Source organism: Molothrus ater, chromosome 6, assembly GCF_012460135.2.
Source record: "Molothrus ater isolate BHLD 08-10-18 breed brown headed cowbird chromosome 6, BPBGC_Mater_1.1, whole genome shotgun sequence".
NCBI classification, from domain to species: domain Eukaryota; kingdom Metazoa; phylum Chordata; class Aves; order Passeriformes; family Icteridae; genus Molothrus; species Molothrus ater.
This window is the reverse complement of record NC_050483.2, coordinates 9413913-9429948: the sequence shown is the minus strand read 5'-3', so window position 1 is coordinate 9429948 and position 16036 is coordinate 9413913. Positions and strand designations below refer to the sequence as shown.

General features: G+C 46.8%; 1 protein-coding gene across 1 annotated transcript in view; it reads left to right on the top strand.

The window, feature by feature from the left end:
* PTDSS2 (phosphatidylserine synthase 2) overlaps positions 1 to 16036 on the top strand; it is a 29602-nt gene that overhangs the window by 11996 nt on the left and 1570 nt on the right. The window contains exons 3-10 of the mRNA XM_036384752.2: positions 1383 to 1465; positions 6094 to 6161; positions 7676 to 7810; positions 8595 to 8645; positions 10106 to 10219; positions 10863 to 10981; positions 11647 to 11761; positions 13399 to 13544. Coding sequence (XP_036240645.1) covers positions 1383 to 1465; positions 6094 to 6161; positions 7676 to 7810; positions 8595 to 8645; positions 10106 to 10219; positions 10863 to 10981; positions 11647 to 11761; positions 13399 to 13544 — 831 coding nt within the window. The remainder of the gene's footprint in view (positions 1 to 1382; positions 1466 to 6093; positions 6162 to 7675; positions 7811 to 8594; positions 8646 to 10105; positions 10220 to 10862; positions 10982 to 11646; positions 11762 to 13398; positions 13545 to 16036) is intronic.

Below are 16036 nucleotides of genomic sequence, written 5' to 3'. Positions count from 1 at the left end.
CTTCCAAACTTCCTGTGGTGAACTTGAAGTGAATGTATCTGGATCCCCAGCCTATTTCAGCACAGCAGCTCTTGGGCCAAGAGTGGGGTTTAGAGGAAGGAGCACAGCTGAGCTCCTGTGGTGATTTGGATCCAGGATTTGAATTCCAGCTTTGGAATTGAAAATTGGAATTCCAGCTTTGGAATTGAAAATTGGAATTCCAGCTTTGGAATTGGAACCCTCCCAAGGCCAGAGCAGTGGTCTGGACCCCTCAGTTCATGGCTGAGCTTGTCACACCACACAGAACTGGAGCTTCCAGATGCAGCCAGGGCCTCAAAATGCAGAATATTCTCATTATTGGAGGTCAGCTGAAAGGGTTTTTGCCCTCCAGATCTTTGGAAATCCCCATGGAACTGTCTATTCACAGATTCATTCAGTCACCTAATTCTGGTGTGCTTCCCAGTGTTTAAAGCAAGCAAAATTACTGAGTTACATCTGTTAACTAAACCCCATTTTTATTTTTAGGAAGCACAAACATTTATACTCAGAGGTGAATGTTACAAAATAGTTTCTGTAAATCCTTTAGTCTTCTATTTTGAAAGGTTTTTTGACGTGTTTAAAGCACAAACAGTCTCCTGTTGCTTCTGGTTTGTAACAATTTCTCTCTGGCAGCAAAATTACTGGGTATTTTGTGTGATTCCTGCAGACTGAGCCATTTTATTTGCAGTCAGGGGTTGCATCATTTTCTGCAAGCATGGAATGAGCTCTTTCCCAGTTGTCCATCCTTTCAGCCAGCTCTTAAGCAGGTGAAATGAGACAGCAAGCAGGATCCAGTGGGAGTTGAAGTGCAGCAAAAAGAGCACTTTTGGATTGCTTTCTGCCATTTAATCCATTAAAACTAAAGGAACATGCCCGGGGTTGTGGGTCTTTGGGCTTCTGGTCTGATAATTTATTTTTATTTAAAATCTCTGTTATGTTCCTTAGGCTCTGTGTTATGGTTCCAGCTCTTGAAATAGCAGCAGTGCTGGTGTGGTCTGGAAAGCTCCTGCTTGTCTTTAATTGGTTAAGAAGCTGTTTTGGAGTGGTGACAAGTCTGACAGCTCCTTTTTAAATTCCATGGAAATGTGGTGGAGCAGTGAGAGCTGTCTCACTGCTAAATCCTGTGTGTCTTTGTGAGCCAGTGGAATAAAAGCTGCTCCCAGACACAGGGAATTGTTTGACTTGCTGTGATCCTCAGCCTTTTTTTGGCTGTTTTTTTCTGGATGGTGCCTGGATCCATTTAAGAGGGACACATTCAGCAGTTAAAGAGCAAGGGCCAGACATTTCTTTCATCAGAGAACATAATTTGCAGTCTCAGGAGGAGGATGAGGCAATAACCCAGAGTGTTCTGCTTTTCCTTGCAGAGGAATCGTCGCCAGTATTTTGGTTTTCTTGTGCTTTGGGGTGACACAAGCTAAAGATGGACCATTCTCAAGACCTCACCCAGGTAATTCACCTTGCTGGGTTCACTCAAATCCTCCTGAGCAGCTGCCTGCTCTGGGAGGGAGAGGTAAATGTTTGTGTTGCCTGGAGAGCAGGTAAGTTGTAATTTCAGTAATCACAGGTTCCTCAGCACTGCACACTGATCATGGAGGCTCCTCCATAACCACCCTGCTGGCCTTCCATGGAGCCTGCAGATCTGTGTGGATCTCCCTGCTTTGGCTTCCTGTTGTAGCTAAAAAGCTCTGTGAGAACTGCCAGGTTCTTAAGCCTGAACTTCCCCTGTTTATCCTCATTTTTTTTTCTCCTCTCTGTGCTGGGACTGCACTTGTGACCTTTTATCTGGTGCAGGAGCACTTCCTGAGCTCCATGTCCATTTTCCATGGGAGATTAGAGGCCCTTGATTATGATTTTAAAGGTTTCTTGTAAGACTGGAAGTCTTGAAAGCACAACACAAACCTCTTCCAGGTAATGGAATAGCTGGTGAAACATGAAAATATTTCAATGGCTTTGATCTCTTGCCTGTTTTTAGGTGTGAATCATTGAAAGAGGAAGAATTAAGGGAATTCATATAGGCTTAAATTAGATTCCTGAAAGCACTGGGCTCTCCTACAGCCAAACAAAGCTGGGGTTTATGCCAGAAATTTAACCCAGCAGCCACCCCACAGCCCTCAGCCAAAGCAGGTGTGGTTCCAGAGCAGTGCCCTCTGCACACCTCTGCAGACCTGGGGCTTTATGTAATTTGCCTTTCTTATTAAATAGCAGGTTTTAGTCTTTCCTTCTGTTCCAGTTAATTGTGATTCCTTCTGTAAAATCAGTGCTCCTTTTGAGGACGCCAGTGACACTTGGGTGCACCCAGGTTTTGAGGGTTTGTCTGGGCTGGTTTTATTCCCTAGAACAAAGCAGGGAAGTTTGGCTTTTAGTTTTGCCCCCAGTGTAACATTTCCCCATAACATTCTGGCTTTGTTTTGAGCTTTCTGCTTTCAAATGTCCTCTCCAGAGCTGCAGGGTTATTTTGGGGATTTTTGTGATAATGTGATGCTTCCAAATTCCTGATTCCAGAGCGTGGAGCTGTGTTAGGAGCTCTTCTGTCACTCCAGTCCCTTGGGATCATCTTCTCTGCTGTCCCTGCCTTCCCTGCTGCTCCTGCTGTGTGTCATTAACCTACTTTTCATTAAGGCCATTAAGGAAACTGATGCCAGCCACTACCTTAGTGGCACCTGTCCAGACTGGTGGCTTTATTTCTTTTTTTGGTTGCCTTCTCAGCATTCCCAGCTTTAGCCAGGGGCTCATCCAGCTTTGCCATTTCCCTGCTGATTCCACACAGGCCCCTGTTTTCTGCAGTTCAATAATTTGCTGCATGGTCAGACACCAGTTGCCTCCCTGTAATTCAGAAATGTAGGATTGTCATGGAAATAAGTAGAAATGATTGTTCAGACAAGATTTTACCAACTTGCCCTGCTTTTATCCCATTTTCCACTGGCTGTGGTTCTATCCAAACCTTCACTGCTTTAGCCCTAGGGAACAGCACAGTGCAAGGGACAGATCTTAAACTCTGCTTGAGGATCCATTTATTCATTGGTGGGTGAACAGCCAAATTTGGGGAGCATTTCCTGGTAGAACCAATCCTGGATAGAGCCAGCATCAGTAGCCTGTCTCCTTAGGATATGCAGATAAGAGATATTCTTCCTTCTCCCTGCCAGCTCCTCTTCTGGAGCTGCTGCTGTAGGAGCCCAGGGATGCTTTATTGCCTGTCAAGATAACACATCCATGCTGTCATTCCAAAGAAATTTTCCATGACAGTTATTAATGCCCTGAGAAGCAGCTTTTAATATTCCCAGCCTCTTCCAGGAGTTATTTTGACTTAATAGAGGCTGTGTGACAGGATGAGCTGGTCAGGGAGTAAATAGTGAGGGTCTGGAGTAACCTGTGGGACTGAGGACTGGGACAGTGGGAATGTGGAGGCAGGGGCCAGGCAAGGGCAGCACTGGTGACACTGGAAGGAGCAGCTCCAGGGCAAGTGTTTTCCTTGGGCAAACAAGCCAGATTTTTGTATTTTTTACTCATTTAGCCCCTCAGGCAGAGTGGGCCAGGCTCTGAGCAGAAGCAGGGAAAGGCTGGTTGGACTCAGCTTGCTGGGATCCCTGCAAGGCAGCAGTTTAATGTTTGATCCCAGAAATCACTGGGTTATCAGGTGTGTCAATGATTAGTGGGGACCTCCTCACTCAGGAGGAAAGCCTTGGTTGGAGGGAGGCAAAATGGGAAGTGAATTAAAGGAAAGCAAGCATTCGAGACATGCCAAAAGTAACCTTACAGCTAAAGCTGAGCCTGACCCAGCAGGAGAGAGAACAGTGTTTGTACAGCCTTGAAAACATTTGGGGTGCAGGTACTGGGTGTGTTCAGAACCTCTGGGGGAATCTCTGTGAGCTGGGGAGAAACCACAGCCCTAAATCAGAGCCAGATCTCCATTTTTAATTTTCTTTTTTTGCTGAGCCTGCTCAGCAGCTGCCACAGCTCTGTGTACAGAGGGGAATGAAAGCTCAGACAAGGATTTAGATTTCTCTGCTTTCTGTGTCTACATCACTTGCAGGACCAATCTGTCACTTTGCTGACTGTGAGCAGTGTAAAATCTCTGGTGCAAGGTTTATGGGTTAGAAAAAAAGGCATTTTTTTCGTATCTGGCAGTGACATTTAAAGGTGGGAGAAGTGTGGTGGTGAAAAGTTAATTTTCCCTGCTGGCTTGAATGTTGTGACAGTTTGGGAAAAAGCTCCTCTCTTCCAAATAATCCTGTGACAATGGAGGATATTTTTTTTTTGTTTTGCTGTTGGGTTTTTCCTAAGATGCATTTTGGAAAGACAAGTGTGTGAAAGCTGTCACAGAGCTCTGAACTGCTGTTCTGCAAGGCCACACCTGCCTTTTTTATTTTCATTTTTTCCTTTTTTTTTTCCCAGTAGTGTAAAATAGGTGATTCTGATGAAATTAATTTAGCAGGATTGGTGCAAAAAGGTTTCACATTGTGATCTCTTTTAATGAGGGTGTCAGAGGCTGCTTTTAAAAATGTGTGGAGTTTGTTGGTATTTTTTATTTTGGTTTTTTTTTTTTTTTGTTTCTTTGTTGTTTTGGGGTTTTAGGTTGTTTTTTTTTTTTTTTTTAATAATTTATTTCCTACTTGAGGCTGAGCTGGATAAAGACATGTTTTGGGAGAAAACATCTCCTGAGGAGCTCCATGGGGAGTTGGTTTGGGGTTCTGAGCAGATAACTCTGTTGTAAGCCTCTGTTTGTTTCATTCTTGTGTAATTTATGCCTGGCCCTGCTTTGAACATCAAAGTGCCTACATTGCCTTGGAATTAACAGAGAGAAATTCCCAAGGCAGGCCTGAGGGTCTTGGTTTCCTGGCAAACCCTGTTGGGATTCCTATGCATCTCCCCCATGGACCTGAGGAAGGAGAACTCCATTCCAGGAAACACATGAAGGCAGGTCTTCTCATCCTGAGAGTGCTGTGTGATGTTTCTGGAATTTCAGTGTCCACCTAGAATGCTGTGAGTTTTCCTGAATTCCCTTGTGTGGAATTTTTGGATCTGGGTAGGGAGAGCTGCTGGAGCTGTGTGTGCACCCACCCTGGCTCTGCATCAGCCTCTCAGGGCAGGAGTCAGAAATATTGAGGGAGTTCAGAGCCCAGAGGTGTCTGGATGGATCAGGAGCATGGATGAGCCTGTGGGGCACAAGCCCCCATCCAGGATGGGCTGTGACCCCAGGGCTGAGCCTGGCAGGGGAGCTGGGAGTGTGCAGACACTGGAATTTGGGCACCCTTTGGCTCCAGGTGTTGCTGGGTGTGTGCACATCTGTAATCACACATCTGGGGAGGGCTCCCAGCAGCAGATGAGCTTTGCATGGCATTTCTTATGGACAGGCCTTGCTGAACCTTTGGTCTGCTTGTTTTTAATGTCATTGCAAGTAAAAGTGGAGTTATCTTTGGGGTTTTGAAATGCTTCCTGCCCCTGGCGACACGACCTTGTCCCCAGGCCAAAGCTGGGCTGCTGAACACGACTCCAGCCTGCCCTGGGTGTGTCTGGTGCAGCCCAGGTCACCTGAGACCAGGGGGAAAGCTCAGGAAGGATCAGGTTCTCCTCTAGGGACTGCTGGAAAGCACTGCAGGTGGCACATTGCTTTCCTTCCCCTTCCTAACTGCTGAGCTTGTTGGGTTGGAGTGTTCTGGACCTGGATCCCTTCTCCCACATCCAGGTCAGTGCCTGAGCAGTTCCAGCAAACTTTCACAGCAGCCTGTGTGGGAGCTGGAGATCCTTTCTGGTTGTATCCCTGAGGGAGGGTGGGGAGCACTGTGCTTGGCAGCTGGGAATTGCAATTCCATGGCGGGAGCCTCTCTTGAAATGGAATTGGTTTCCTGAGAAGCTGTGGCTGCCCCATCCCTGGATGTGTTCCAGGCCAGGTTGGGTGTGGAGCAGCCTGGGCCAGTGGAAGGTGTCCCTGCCCATGGCAGGGGTGGAATGAGATGGGCTTTCAGTCCCTCCCAACACAAAGCACTCCAGGATTCTGTGATATTGAAATAAATGAATAATAATTACCTTATGGCTTGCTCCAGAGCTGCTGCTGACATCCCCTGTGTCTCTCTGCAGCTTACTGGAGGTTTTGGCTGTGTGTCAGCGTGGTCTATGAGCTCTTCCTCATCTTCATCCTCTTCCAGGTAAGTGGCTGACACCTCCAGCTCCTAAATGCCACTTCCATGTGGGGATCAACTCCTTTGTAGTGTTTTTTTTTTCCTGCTGACTACAGGAGATGCTTGGTTTTGTGAGATGGAATCTTTAGGCTGTTTAATGAGACTGTGAGGCTGAGAGAAATGATAATATAAAAATATTTCACCTGCTCTGACCTCCAGTCACCCTCAGCCTGGGGTAGACACCGTGTTGAAGTGGTTTTGGATGAGCTGGTGAGGGAGTTCATGTTCAGCAGCTGGTGTTTCACAGTCCAGTCTCTGCCCTGCTGGGCCATGTGTCACTCAGGGGGAATTCACCTGGTTTCACCTTTGGAAATATCTTTTACCTGGAGTGACAGGTTCTTTGTAGGTGTGGGGGTTTTGCAATAAACCAAAACTTCACACCCAGCTTTGTGTGGTGGCAGGAGCTGAGGAGGAGGCTTTTCATAGAAAGATGTGCCCTTGGTGTTTCCAAATTAAACATTTTACCATATCTTGTCCTTTAGTAAACTGAGACCTTCCCCCTGACTTGTACAATTCTGAGCAGTTAAAATTAAATATTTTGAGACAATATACTCATCAGGCAGCTCTAAAAATCATTTTGTGTGAAAGAAGGGTGGGGAATGCTTTTTTATTAAAAGTTTTGCTTTTAGAGGCCATGTGAGCTTAAGAAAATGGGACTGGTCACCCTGGTTTTTTCCAGCCATCCTTGAGCATGGTATTTCTGAGGAGCTGCAGTCAGATTGAGTGATTTTTATTGGTGTAGTTCTGAATTCCAACAGAAAAGCCTGGAATGGCTTTTCTTCCCTGTGGCAGCGTGTGGTGTCAGCAGAGATTTAGTGGTTGAGGAACTCCCTGCTGTTGCTCAGCTCTCTACTAAAAATACATCATTGCCATGCCCAGGTTTAAATAAGGTTAAATTCTGCTGAGTCTGCAGGTGGCTGAACTTCCTGACAGCAAATCCAAGCTTGCTCATGGCTGAAACTTGTCCCAGAGTTCAGCAGTTTATTCTGTAATTTTATTATTACTCAATTAACTAATTTTGGCTTTGTCCAGCTTTGCTGCCTGTCACAGATGTTGCAGGGTTGAGCCTTGACCACAACACTGAGTGATTCCATTGGGAAATAAATGCTCAGCAAATGTGGGGCTGATTTAGTGACAGATGAATTCACATTTTGGTCATTTTGATAATTTCTCTTTGCTGTTTGCATGGGACCTTACTGGAAATGGGTATTGGGAAGGATGAGCTGTGTGAACCTTCTGGGAGAGATGGGGAGCACAGAGGTGTGGCTTGGGCTAAAGCATTAAAGATTACTGATTTTTTCATCTTTAAGGTCATTCTGTAGCCTTTTATTTCCTTAATATTTAGGATTAAACGCTCCAAGTCAAGTATGTGCCTGACTTGATTTCAACAATTGTTCCTCCAGGAATTTGAAAAAGGGTTAATTCTTAATTCTTACTTGTGTGTGAGTCCTTCAGGGGTCCTGGTTTGTGTTCCCCTGCAGACGGTGCAGGACGGGAGGCAGTTCATGAAGTACATCGACCCCCACTTGGGGGTTCCTCTGCCTGAGAGAGACTACGGGGGCAACTGCCTCATTTATGACCCTGGCAATGGAACTGATCCCTTCCACAACATCTGGGTAAGGAGCAAACTCACTCAGGGGGATGCTTTTGGGTAAAAAGCTGCTTAACTGAACTCTTTGGAGTGCAGTTGTGGGTCTGGCTGAGTGCTGAATCAGAGCACAGCCTGTGAGTGCCTCTCCAGCCTCTTCATTTCTCTTCTCTGGACCTTTCCTGTCCATCACATGGGCGTGTGTCTCTCTGGATCCCAATTACCTGATTGCCCAGGGTTCAACAGCTCTTCTTCCTCAGCTCCTTGGTGTCAAATTTTTCCCCTCAGAGTTTGGATTTCTTGGTGTGCTTGAGGAGTCTTCTCCTCAGTCACCCTGGGGCACAGAGCCCTAAAGCTGCACCACAGAACCCCAGAATGGTTTGGGTTGGAAAGATGATGTAACCCCCTCCCCTGCCATGGGCAAGGACACCTTCCACTAGTGCAGGACTTTTCTGAGTCCTAAAAGCCATCAGGTTTCTCACTGGCAGAAATTCCAGGGCCAAGGAATGATGGTGATTTACAGCTCCCTGATTGCATGGAGTGAGGAGCACCCAAATCCTTTGGGTCTACCCTGTAAATCTTCAGTGAATCAAAAACTGGAGTAACTGGGATCTGATAAAAGTAGAGGGAAAGGCACTGTGTCCAGGGCCTGGCAGGGCTGGTAAGATTTAAGAAGCTCTGCTAAATTCCTTCCTGATGAAGGAGTGCAAGTATTCATGTGTGGGAAAAACAGACGTTTATTGCTGCATTTTTCTGGGAAGAAAAAAATTAAATAAAAAGGCTGTGACCTTCACTCTCTTTTCGGTTTTCAGGACAAGCTGGATGGATTTGTTCCTGCTCACTTTTTTGGGTGGTACCTGAAGGTAAGAATGACTCATTTCAACTTAGGAACTCTGCTCTTCTGTTCCCAAAGCCTCACTGCTGCTGCTTTTGTAGTGCCAGGCCTTGGTCACTTAAACCAGGCTGTTTGTAATAGATGAAAATATATATCAATATGTCAAAAGCCTTTTTTCCCCCTTTTTTTTTCCTGTTTCCTGCCCATGTTAGGCCACCTCATTTCTTTCCAGAGCCTTGTTTCATCAACAGGCTCCTTCCTTCTCCACAGGGATTCATCCTGGGGTCAGATCAATAAAAAACTTAATTCCTGTAGCCACAGAAATGCTGGAATGACCTTTGGGAGTGGAGTGTGGGGCTGGCAGTGACAGTGATATTCCCAAAGGCAGATGTTGTTGCTGCCGCTTTCCCCAGTGGCATCAGATCAGGATTTTAAACCATTAAATGGGCACTGGTTTAATTCTTGTTACTTTTTAGTTGGTATCAGCAACTGCAGAAGGAATTCCAGCTGTGCCTGTCTCTTGCAGAACATTCAACAATGTTTTGCTGATTACTTTGGTCTAAATATTACCTTTTTTAACCCAAGCAGGCTGACTGACTCAGGAGGTTTTGCCCCCTGCAGACCTTGTTTGGGTTTGCTGTTCAAATAACAAACCGACAGAGCTTGGCTGTTCTAAAGCAAGCTGGAACTGTTGGTTTGTGTTTTCATTTAGCAGTGCAGATGTGTTCTGTGAGTGGTTCACCTCAAAACCAGAGGTGAATTTGCTGGGCATGGGGAGATCTGGACTTCAGCTTGTTCTGTTAATGAACTGGATTCTCAATTTGGAAAACTTGGATCCTTTATTTTCCAAGAGAATTGCATTAGAAGCTGGGCTGCCTAGCTGGAAGGAGACTGGCTGCTGGATTTCTTCAGGGCCATAGCATATTTTTCTCTTAAATATATTAAATATTAACCTATTTCTCTATTAAAAGCTGGAGGTTGAGTGTGTTGTCTCAATAAACAGAGATGGGCTTGTGTTTGGATTTTTTCCCCCAAATCTCAAAGCACCAGGGTGGCAATATTGAGAATGAATGGGCCTCATTCATCAGAAATTATTGTGGCTTTGGAGTCGTTTAGAGCCCATAAAAGGCTCTGAAAAACCTTTTCTGAGCACTGTAAGAACGATGCTGCCTGTGGTGCTTGAGCACCCAGTAATTCCATGCATTTAACTCATTTCCCTCCTGCTGAATCCCATTTTACCAGAATTTATCATCATCTGTATTCCTGTGCTGGTTTTGGCTGGGGTGGAGGTGATTTTCTTCAGTGTCATTCCTGTCTCTTGTGCAGGTAATGGTGATAAGTTGAGAGGCCTGTGAGCATTTGGACCATCATATCACAAAAATAACATTGTCCTGAGTTTCGTGATTCTTTTCTGGATACTGGAGACAAGATCTACAACTGTAGATGTTTTTTAGCAGCTATTTAAAAGGCTTTTTTTTTTCCCTTCAGACTCTGATGATTCGGGACTGGTGGATGTGCATGATCATCAGTGTCATGTTTGAGTTCCTGGAGTACAGCCTGGAGCACCAGCTCCCAAACTTCAGTGAATGCTGGTGGGATCACGTACGTACTGCATGGATCAGGGTTTGTTTGGGAATACAGATTTTACAGGGAAGGCTAGGAAGTGAGGAGAGCTGGGTTGTGTCCCGTGTGAGACTGCTCCCTGTTGAGTTTGTGACGTGCTTGTCGCTGTTTCTGTCATTTTGTGTCTTACAAACACTTGGACATGGTTAAATATTTGTTTGGGTTTGTTTCACACCACAGGGAGGATCTAAAGCTGTACCTGAACATTTTCAAATATTTGCTGATAAAGCAAATAATAAAGCAATAAAGTCTGAAATTCAGAGAAAGGCAAAACTTGGTGTGAGCTTAAAGGGACACCCCTTTTAAGTTGTGTTTTATTTTCCTGTGAGGTCTAAGTTGGTGCCAGAGTGACCAGAATTCCCTACAGTCAGGGCACACAGCTCTGGGTCTGGGTTTGGATGGATTTTGGGAAAGACCCAAGCTTGGAGTCATTTGCTCCATGGCTGTATTTTCAAAAGTCAGTGCATTATTAGAAACATTAAGCCAAGCTATTTAACCTTCAGAAAACCTGTGGAATTAACACTGTCCCACTCCTTGGAATGCAGGGCTGTGCCTGTAGTGATTCCCTTTGCCAAGCTCTAGTGTTCCTTCCCCAGCATCATTCCTGTGTTTCTCCTTCCAGTGGATAATGGATGTGATCTTATGTAACGGGTTAGGAATTTACTGTGGGATGAAGACCCTGTCCTGGCTTTCCTTGAAAACCTACAAGTGGCAAGGGCTCTGGAACATTCCAACCTACAAGTAAGTTGGGGAGGAGGGAACTCCACAGGCACAGCACAAAGGCTGGGCCCCTGTTCACGAGCTTGGTTGTTCTGTTTGGGTTAATATGGATTAAAGAATTCCCAGGTGGCTCCAGAATCCAGTGACTTATTGCTGCAGGGAGGTTTGATGGAGAGTTTTATTCACCTTGTGAATGGCATTGTTGGAAATCCACCTGTGTGTCCCAAACATTGCCTGATGGCTGGGAGCATCCTGTGGGAATGAGCTTATTTGATGAAATGGTTTAAAGAAGAGCAGGAATCCAAGTTGGCATCATACTCCCATTCACAGCAAGGATCTGTTTGGTCTTTTTGCATTCCCTAGTAGCCAGAACTTCACAGGAACTGGGACACTGGGAATTAAAATTTAATAAATCCCTTGTAGTTGTGTACCAGTAATGACCCATCGTGCTCTGTAGTGTCTTTGCTGAGCAGAGCAGAACTGCTCACAGCAGTGGGTGTAGTATATTAAAGCTTAAATTGATAATTAAAACAACAAGCTCAGAGCTAGTCTCATTAAGTTGTGATTTTAATGGAGTAAACGGAGGCATTTTGCATATCTGAACTGGTGTCTCAAATGGAAACTCTGGCAGATGCCTCTTGCCTGCTTTCCCTTCAGGCTGCAGTGGTTATTTTGCTTTTTTCCAGAGGCAAGATGAAGAGGATTGTGTTCCAGTTCACCCCCTACAGCTGGGTGAAGTTCGAGTGGAAGCCGGCCTCCAGCCTGCGCAGGTGGCTCGCCGTCTGTGGCATCATCTTCGTGGTGAGGACGTCTCTCTGGCCCTCCTGCCCCTGCTTCCAGGTTCTGCCACTCAGGCTGCAGCTCTGGGGATGTTCCTGAAGCTGAGGCCAGCAGGGATCCCTTCCCAGTCCCACAGAACAGGGGGCTGTGTCCGTGTCTCTGGGACAGGTGACAGATTCACTGCAGAAAGGGTTCTCCTTGCTTGCTGCCCACTGTTCTGGCAGTGGGAGCAATATGAACTGGGGCCTTTGGGTTCTCAGCAAGTTGCTGTTCCCCAAAGCAATGGCTGTGGGTGAAAGTAGCTCACATCCCTCAGTTTTATGCAGCTACAGGTCACATTACAGCTGGAAGGGGCTGTATCCAAGGCCTCTGGCTCCTCTGAGCTCACTCCTGAAGCACAGATCTGCCTAAATCATTCAATTCTCCTAGAATTTTAGTTATTTTTTTTTTACATTTCACTGCACACACAGCACCTGAGTGGGTGGAATTATTTTATGCTGGAAATGCAGCATCTGAAATTCATACCAGTGCCTGTGAAGCTGAACTTGTCACCCACATGACTGATAGGCATTTGAACTGCCCAGTTTACCCTTCCTTTTTCCCATTTCTGCCCCTTTGCCAGCCAGGGGACTTTGGCCTTTGTGCCATCCATGGGATGTCACTTGGCTCTGCTCTGAGCAACTCAAACGTTTCTCAGCCCAGCAGCTGTGAAATTTAACTAACTCCATCCCCCTGACACTGGTGGTGATCCCGGGGCACTGGGCATGAACCAGGTTCAGTGGCACAGGACAGAACTCTGTGTTTTTGCCAGAACAAACTCCCAGCACCTGATTTCTGCTGCAGGGCACATTGGCCAAGCTCACATGGCACACCAGGCCTGCTCTGTGGGAGGACTAAAAGAGTATAATATAAATAACATAGATGTTTCCCCAAAAGATTGCTGGTTGCACCCTGAAGAAATGGGGGTTTAGGTGCTGCTGCAACAGAGATCCCAGTGAATTTATACTGAACTGTGGGATTATGTTTCTTTTAGCACATCCCAGGTTCAGCTGACAGGTTCTAAGCAGCTTCAGGTTCTGGCTCACTCCTTGGGTTTCAGCAAGGCTTAATGCCCTTTGTTATCACTTCTTTTGAAGTGACAATCTGGTGTCTCACTGCTCCTTTAAGCACATTGCCAGGGCAGCTGCTGGAGAGAACATTTTGCTCTTAATTTATAATCAACTTTCCCAAGTTGGCTTTGAGGGTGAGTTTATATAACTGAGAAAAAACAACCCAGCCCAGCCCCCCAGGATGTGCAGCTTGTGTTTCTTGTTATGGTGGGGCTCCCTCAGCTGGATTTTGAAGGACAGGGAAGGAAAAAGCTGTGCTTCTGGGATTTACCCTCAGTGTTTGTGCAGGTACTTTGGCCTCTTTGTTTGAAGTTCTAAACCTTGCTTGAAATTTGAGGGTACTGCTTGTCCAGCTCTTTGTTGCGATTTTTAGTGCCTCTTCCAAAGTAGAGGAAATGTTTAAAAGCCCAGTCAGTTTTGGGTTGGTGCTGATGGTTCACTCAGAGATGCTGAGAAATGCACAGAGGGAGCCATTCAGGGAGAGAGGGGCATTCTGGGCTCCATCCCGTGGTATTTTCCAAATGTAATTCCAGTGTTCCCCCCTTCCAGTTTTTATTGGCAGAGCTGAACACGTTTTACCTGAAGTTTGTGCTGTGGATGCCCCCTGAACACTACCTGGTGCTGCTTCGCCTGGTGTTTTTTGTCAACGTGGGAGGAGTGGCCATGAGGGAGATCTATGACTTCATGGACGACCCGTAAGCCCCACCTCTCTGTACTTCCCATGTCGAGCTCCACGTGCTTTGTTTTGAACTTGCTCCAGCTTGCTGGCATCCATCTCGGGCACCAGTTCAGTTCAGCTTGTCAGGGACAAAAAGGCCTAATCCCAAAGCATCCGCTTCGTGTTCCTTTGTTTTGGAGGTACCACTCTCACTCCCCCTGGTCAGAGAGCAGCTGTTGTTAAGGGCATTGTGTGTGCACTGTGTTAACCTCAGTGTCTGGTACATGATCTCTCTGTGGAGAAGGGAATGTGGAAATGAGCTGGAGTGCCCCTGGCTCGTGGGCAGAGCGCTGCACTCCGATTCCAGACCGAGAGCCAGGAACTGCAGTCCTTGGATGTGCCCTCTGGGGACATCAGGGCCTAGACTAAAAAAATGTGGTTCTTAAAGGCACTTCTTTCCTTGAGCTTTCTTCCCCCTGGCCCTCTGGAGCTCTCCTGGCATCCTCTTGCAGGTCAGAGGCCCTGGGTAGCAGGATGTGCTGCAGGTGAGGCACCACACACAGCAGTGCATGTACTCGAGACTGTTCCCACCTCAGCATCATATTTGTCCTCGCTGCTTTTGTTTCTGCAGACCATGTGAGAGCTGAGAAAGCTTTGTTCTCAAAATCACCTTTTCTTTTAATGTCACAACCTGCCTGAGCCCACATCCTCAGCCTAAGGCACCGCCTGGCTTCCAGGGGTGTTCATTGTCTGTCGCTGACCAACGCAACAAAGTGTCTGTGTTCAGAATTTAGGGTTCCAACATGGTCTGAAGATCAGTTTCCCTTGCAAGGCTTTGACTCCTAGAACTGGGAAGAAGGGCCAGCCCACATTGCTTAGTCGGAATTCAGGACATTCCGCAGGGGCAGGATGCCCTGCCCTTGGTGTTGGACCTACTGGTTTGGGACGTGCCTCCAACTCACAGGTAAGAAGAGTCTCTGCCTCGCTGCTGAGCTCCTCTCCTTAGCACCATTCATCTTCTTGTGTTGGGGTTGGAAAAGCTCCTTTGCCCTCTGTCCAGCCACGTGGCATAACACTGGAATTTGGGAGAGCCATCCCTGGCCGGTGCCTTATCCCTGACTCTGATTGTTGTTCTTTCCACGAGCCAGAGCAGCTCATCCCAAGCTGTGCATCCCTGTCACTGCCACCACCTCCTGCTGGGGGAGGTGACTGCCCCCACATCCTGGGCTTCCTGGCTCTGCTTGATGCCCCCCAGAGCTGACATTAGGCTGCTCCTGCAGAAGGGCAGAGCTGAGCTGAGCTCTTACCTGGCACCTTCTCTGCGGAGGGTTTTGTAATCCCTTCCTGCATTCCAGGCCATCCAGGCAGAGAGGATCTGCCCCCATTTGCCAGCTTTGCTTGCACATCATTTCAAGCCAAGGATCCTTCAGGATTCTTCTCATGGTGTTGTAGGGGAAGAGCAGGGGAAGAATGATTTGTTTCATGGTTGTATTTACAAAAATCAGTGCATTATTCCTTCTGGGAAGAGCAGGCTGTACCAGAGGCTCCTGGCTTACATCACATGGGAAACCTTGCTGACCTTTTCCTTTTGGAAACTCTTAATGCTCAAAGATTGGAATATTCCATTGCCTTCCTTGACAAAAACATGGCTCACTGCCTTGTCTGGTGCTGCTGGGATTGTCTGGGATGACCCGAGGAGGTCTCTTCAGCCAGCCCTGCAATGCTGGGTTTAGAAAGCACTGAAATTCCAATGTGAAGAATTCTTTTTCCCATTCAGCATTCTGAGTATCTGCAGGCAGCTGTGGGGCTTTGCTTGCAGGACCTTGGGCTGAGCATGGTGACAGTGTAGTGCCTGGAATTGTGATAGTCCCAGAAGAGGGGTGAAGCTTTCTCCAGCCCTCACACCACTTGCTGCCTCCGAGTTCCTGAGGACTGGATGTGTGAAATGTTCCTGACCAGGACTGTCTTGATGCATTTGTAGCATTTGACCTAGTCACACATTCCTGATGGAGTCTTCCTCTCACCTGCAAGGAGTCTGCATCAAGGCCATGAGTTTTTATCTCCTTCATCACAAGAAAAATCTTTCACATCTTTCCTGAATATTAGGGCAGGAAACCAACTCTCTTCCTCGGCAGCCTTAGGGGCTGCCCAGCTCTTGTGTCGGGATTATCTTTGATTCTGTTGTCCGGGAAAGGATGGCACAGGAGGAAGCAGCCCAGCAGAGCAGAAAGCTGCCCTCATCATCCCAGCAACTGGAGTTCCCTTTGAGAGATCTGCTGCTTCTCTTTTCATCTCTCTGCCTGTGGGTTAGGGCTGGTCTCTGCCCATTTAACCTGTCACCACCTGGAGCAGTTTCTGCAGCCCTTTCATCTGAGCTGATCCAGGCAGGATACCTTTTAAGAAGGAATGCACTCATCCCCTCTGCATCAGCACTCACCTACATTTGATTTATTCTGTACTTTTTCCCAGTGTATTTGGATGGTTTGGTGTAGCTTGAACTACACTTTGGTGTCAAATATGGCTCTGGGC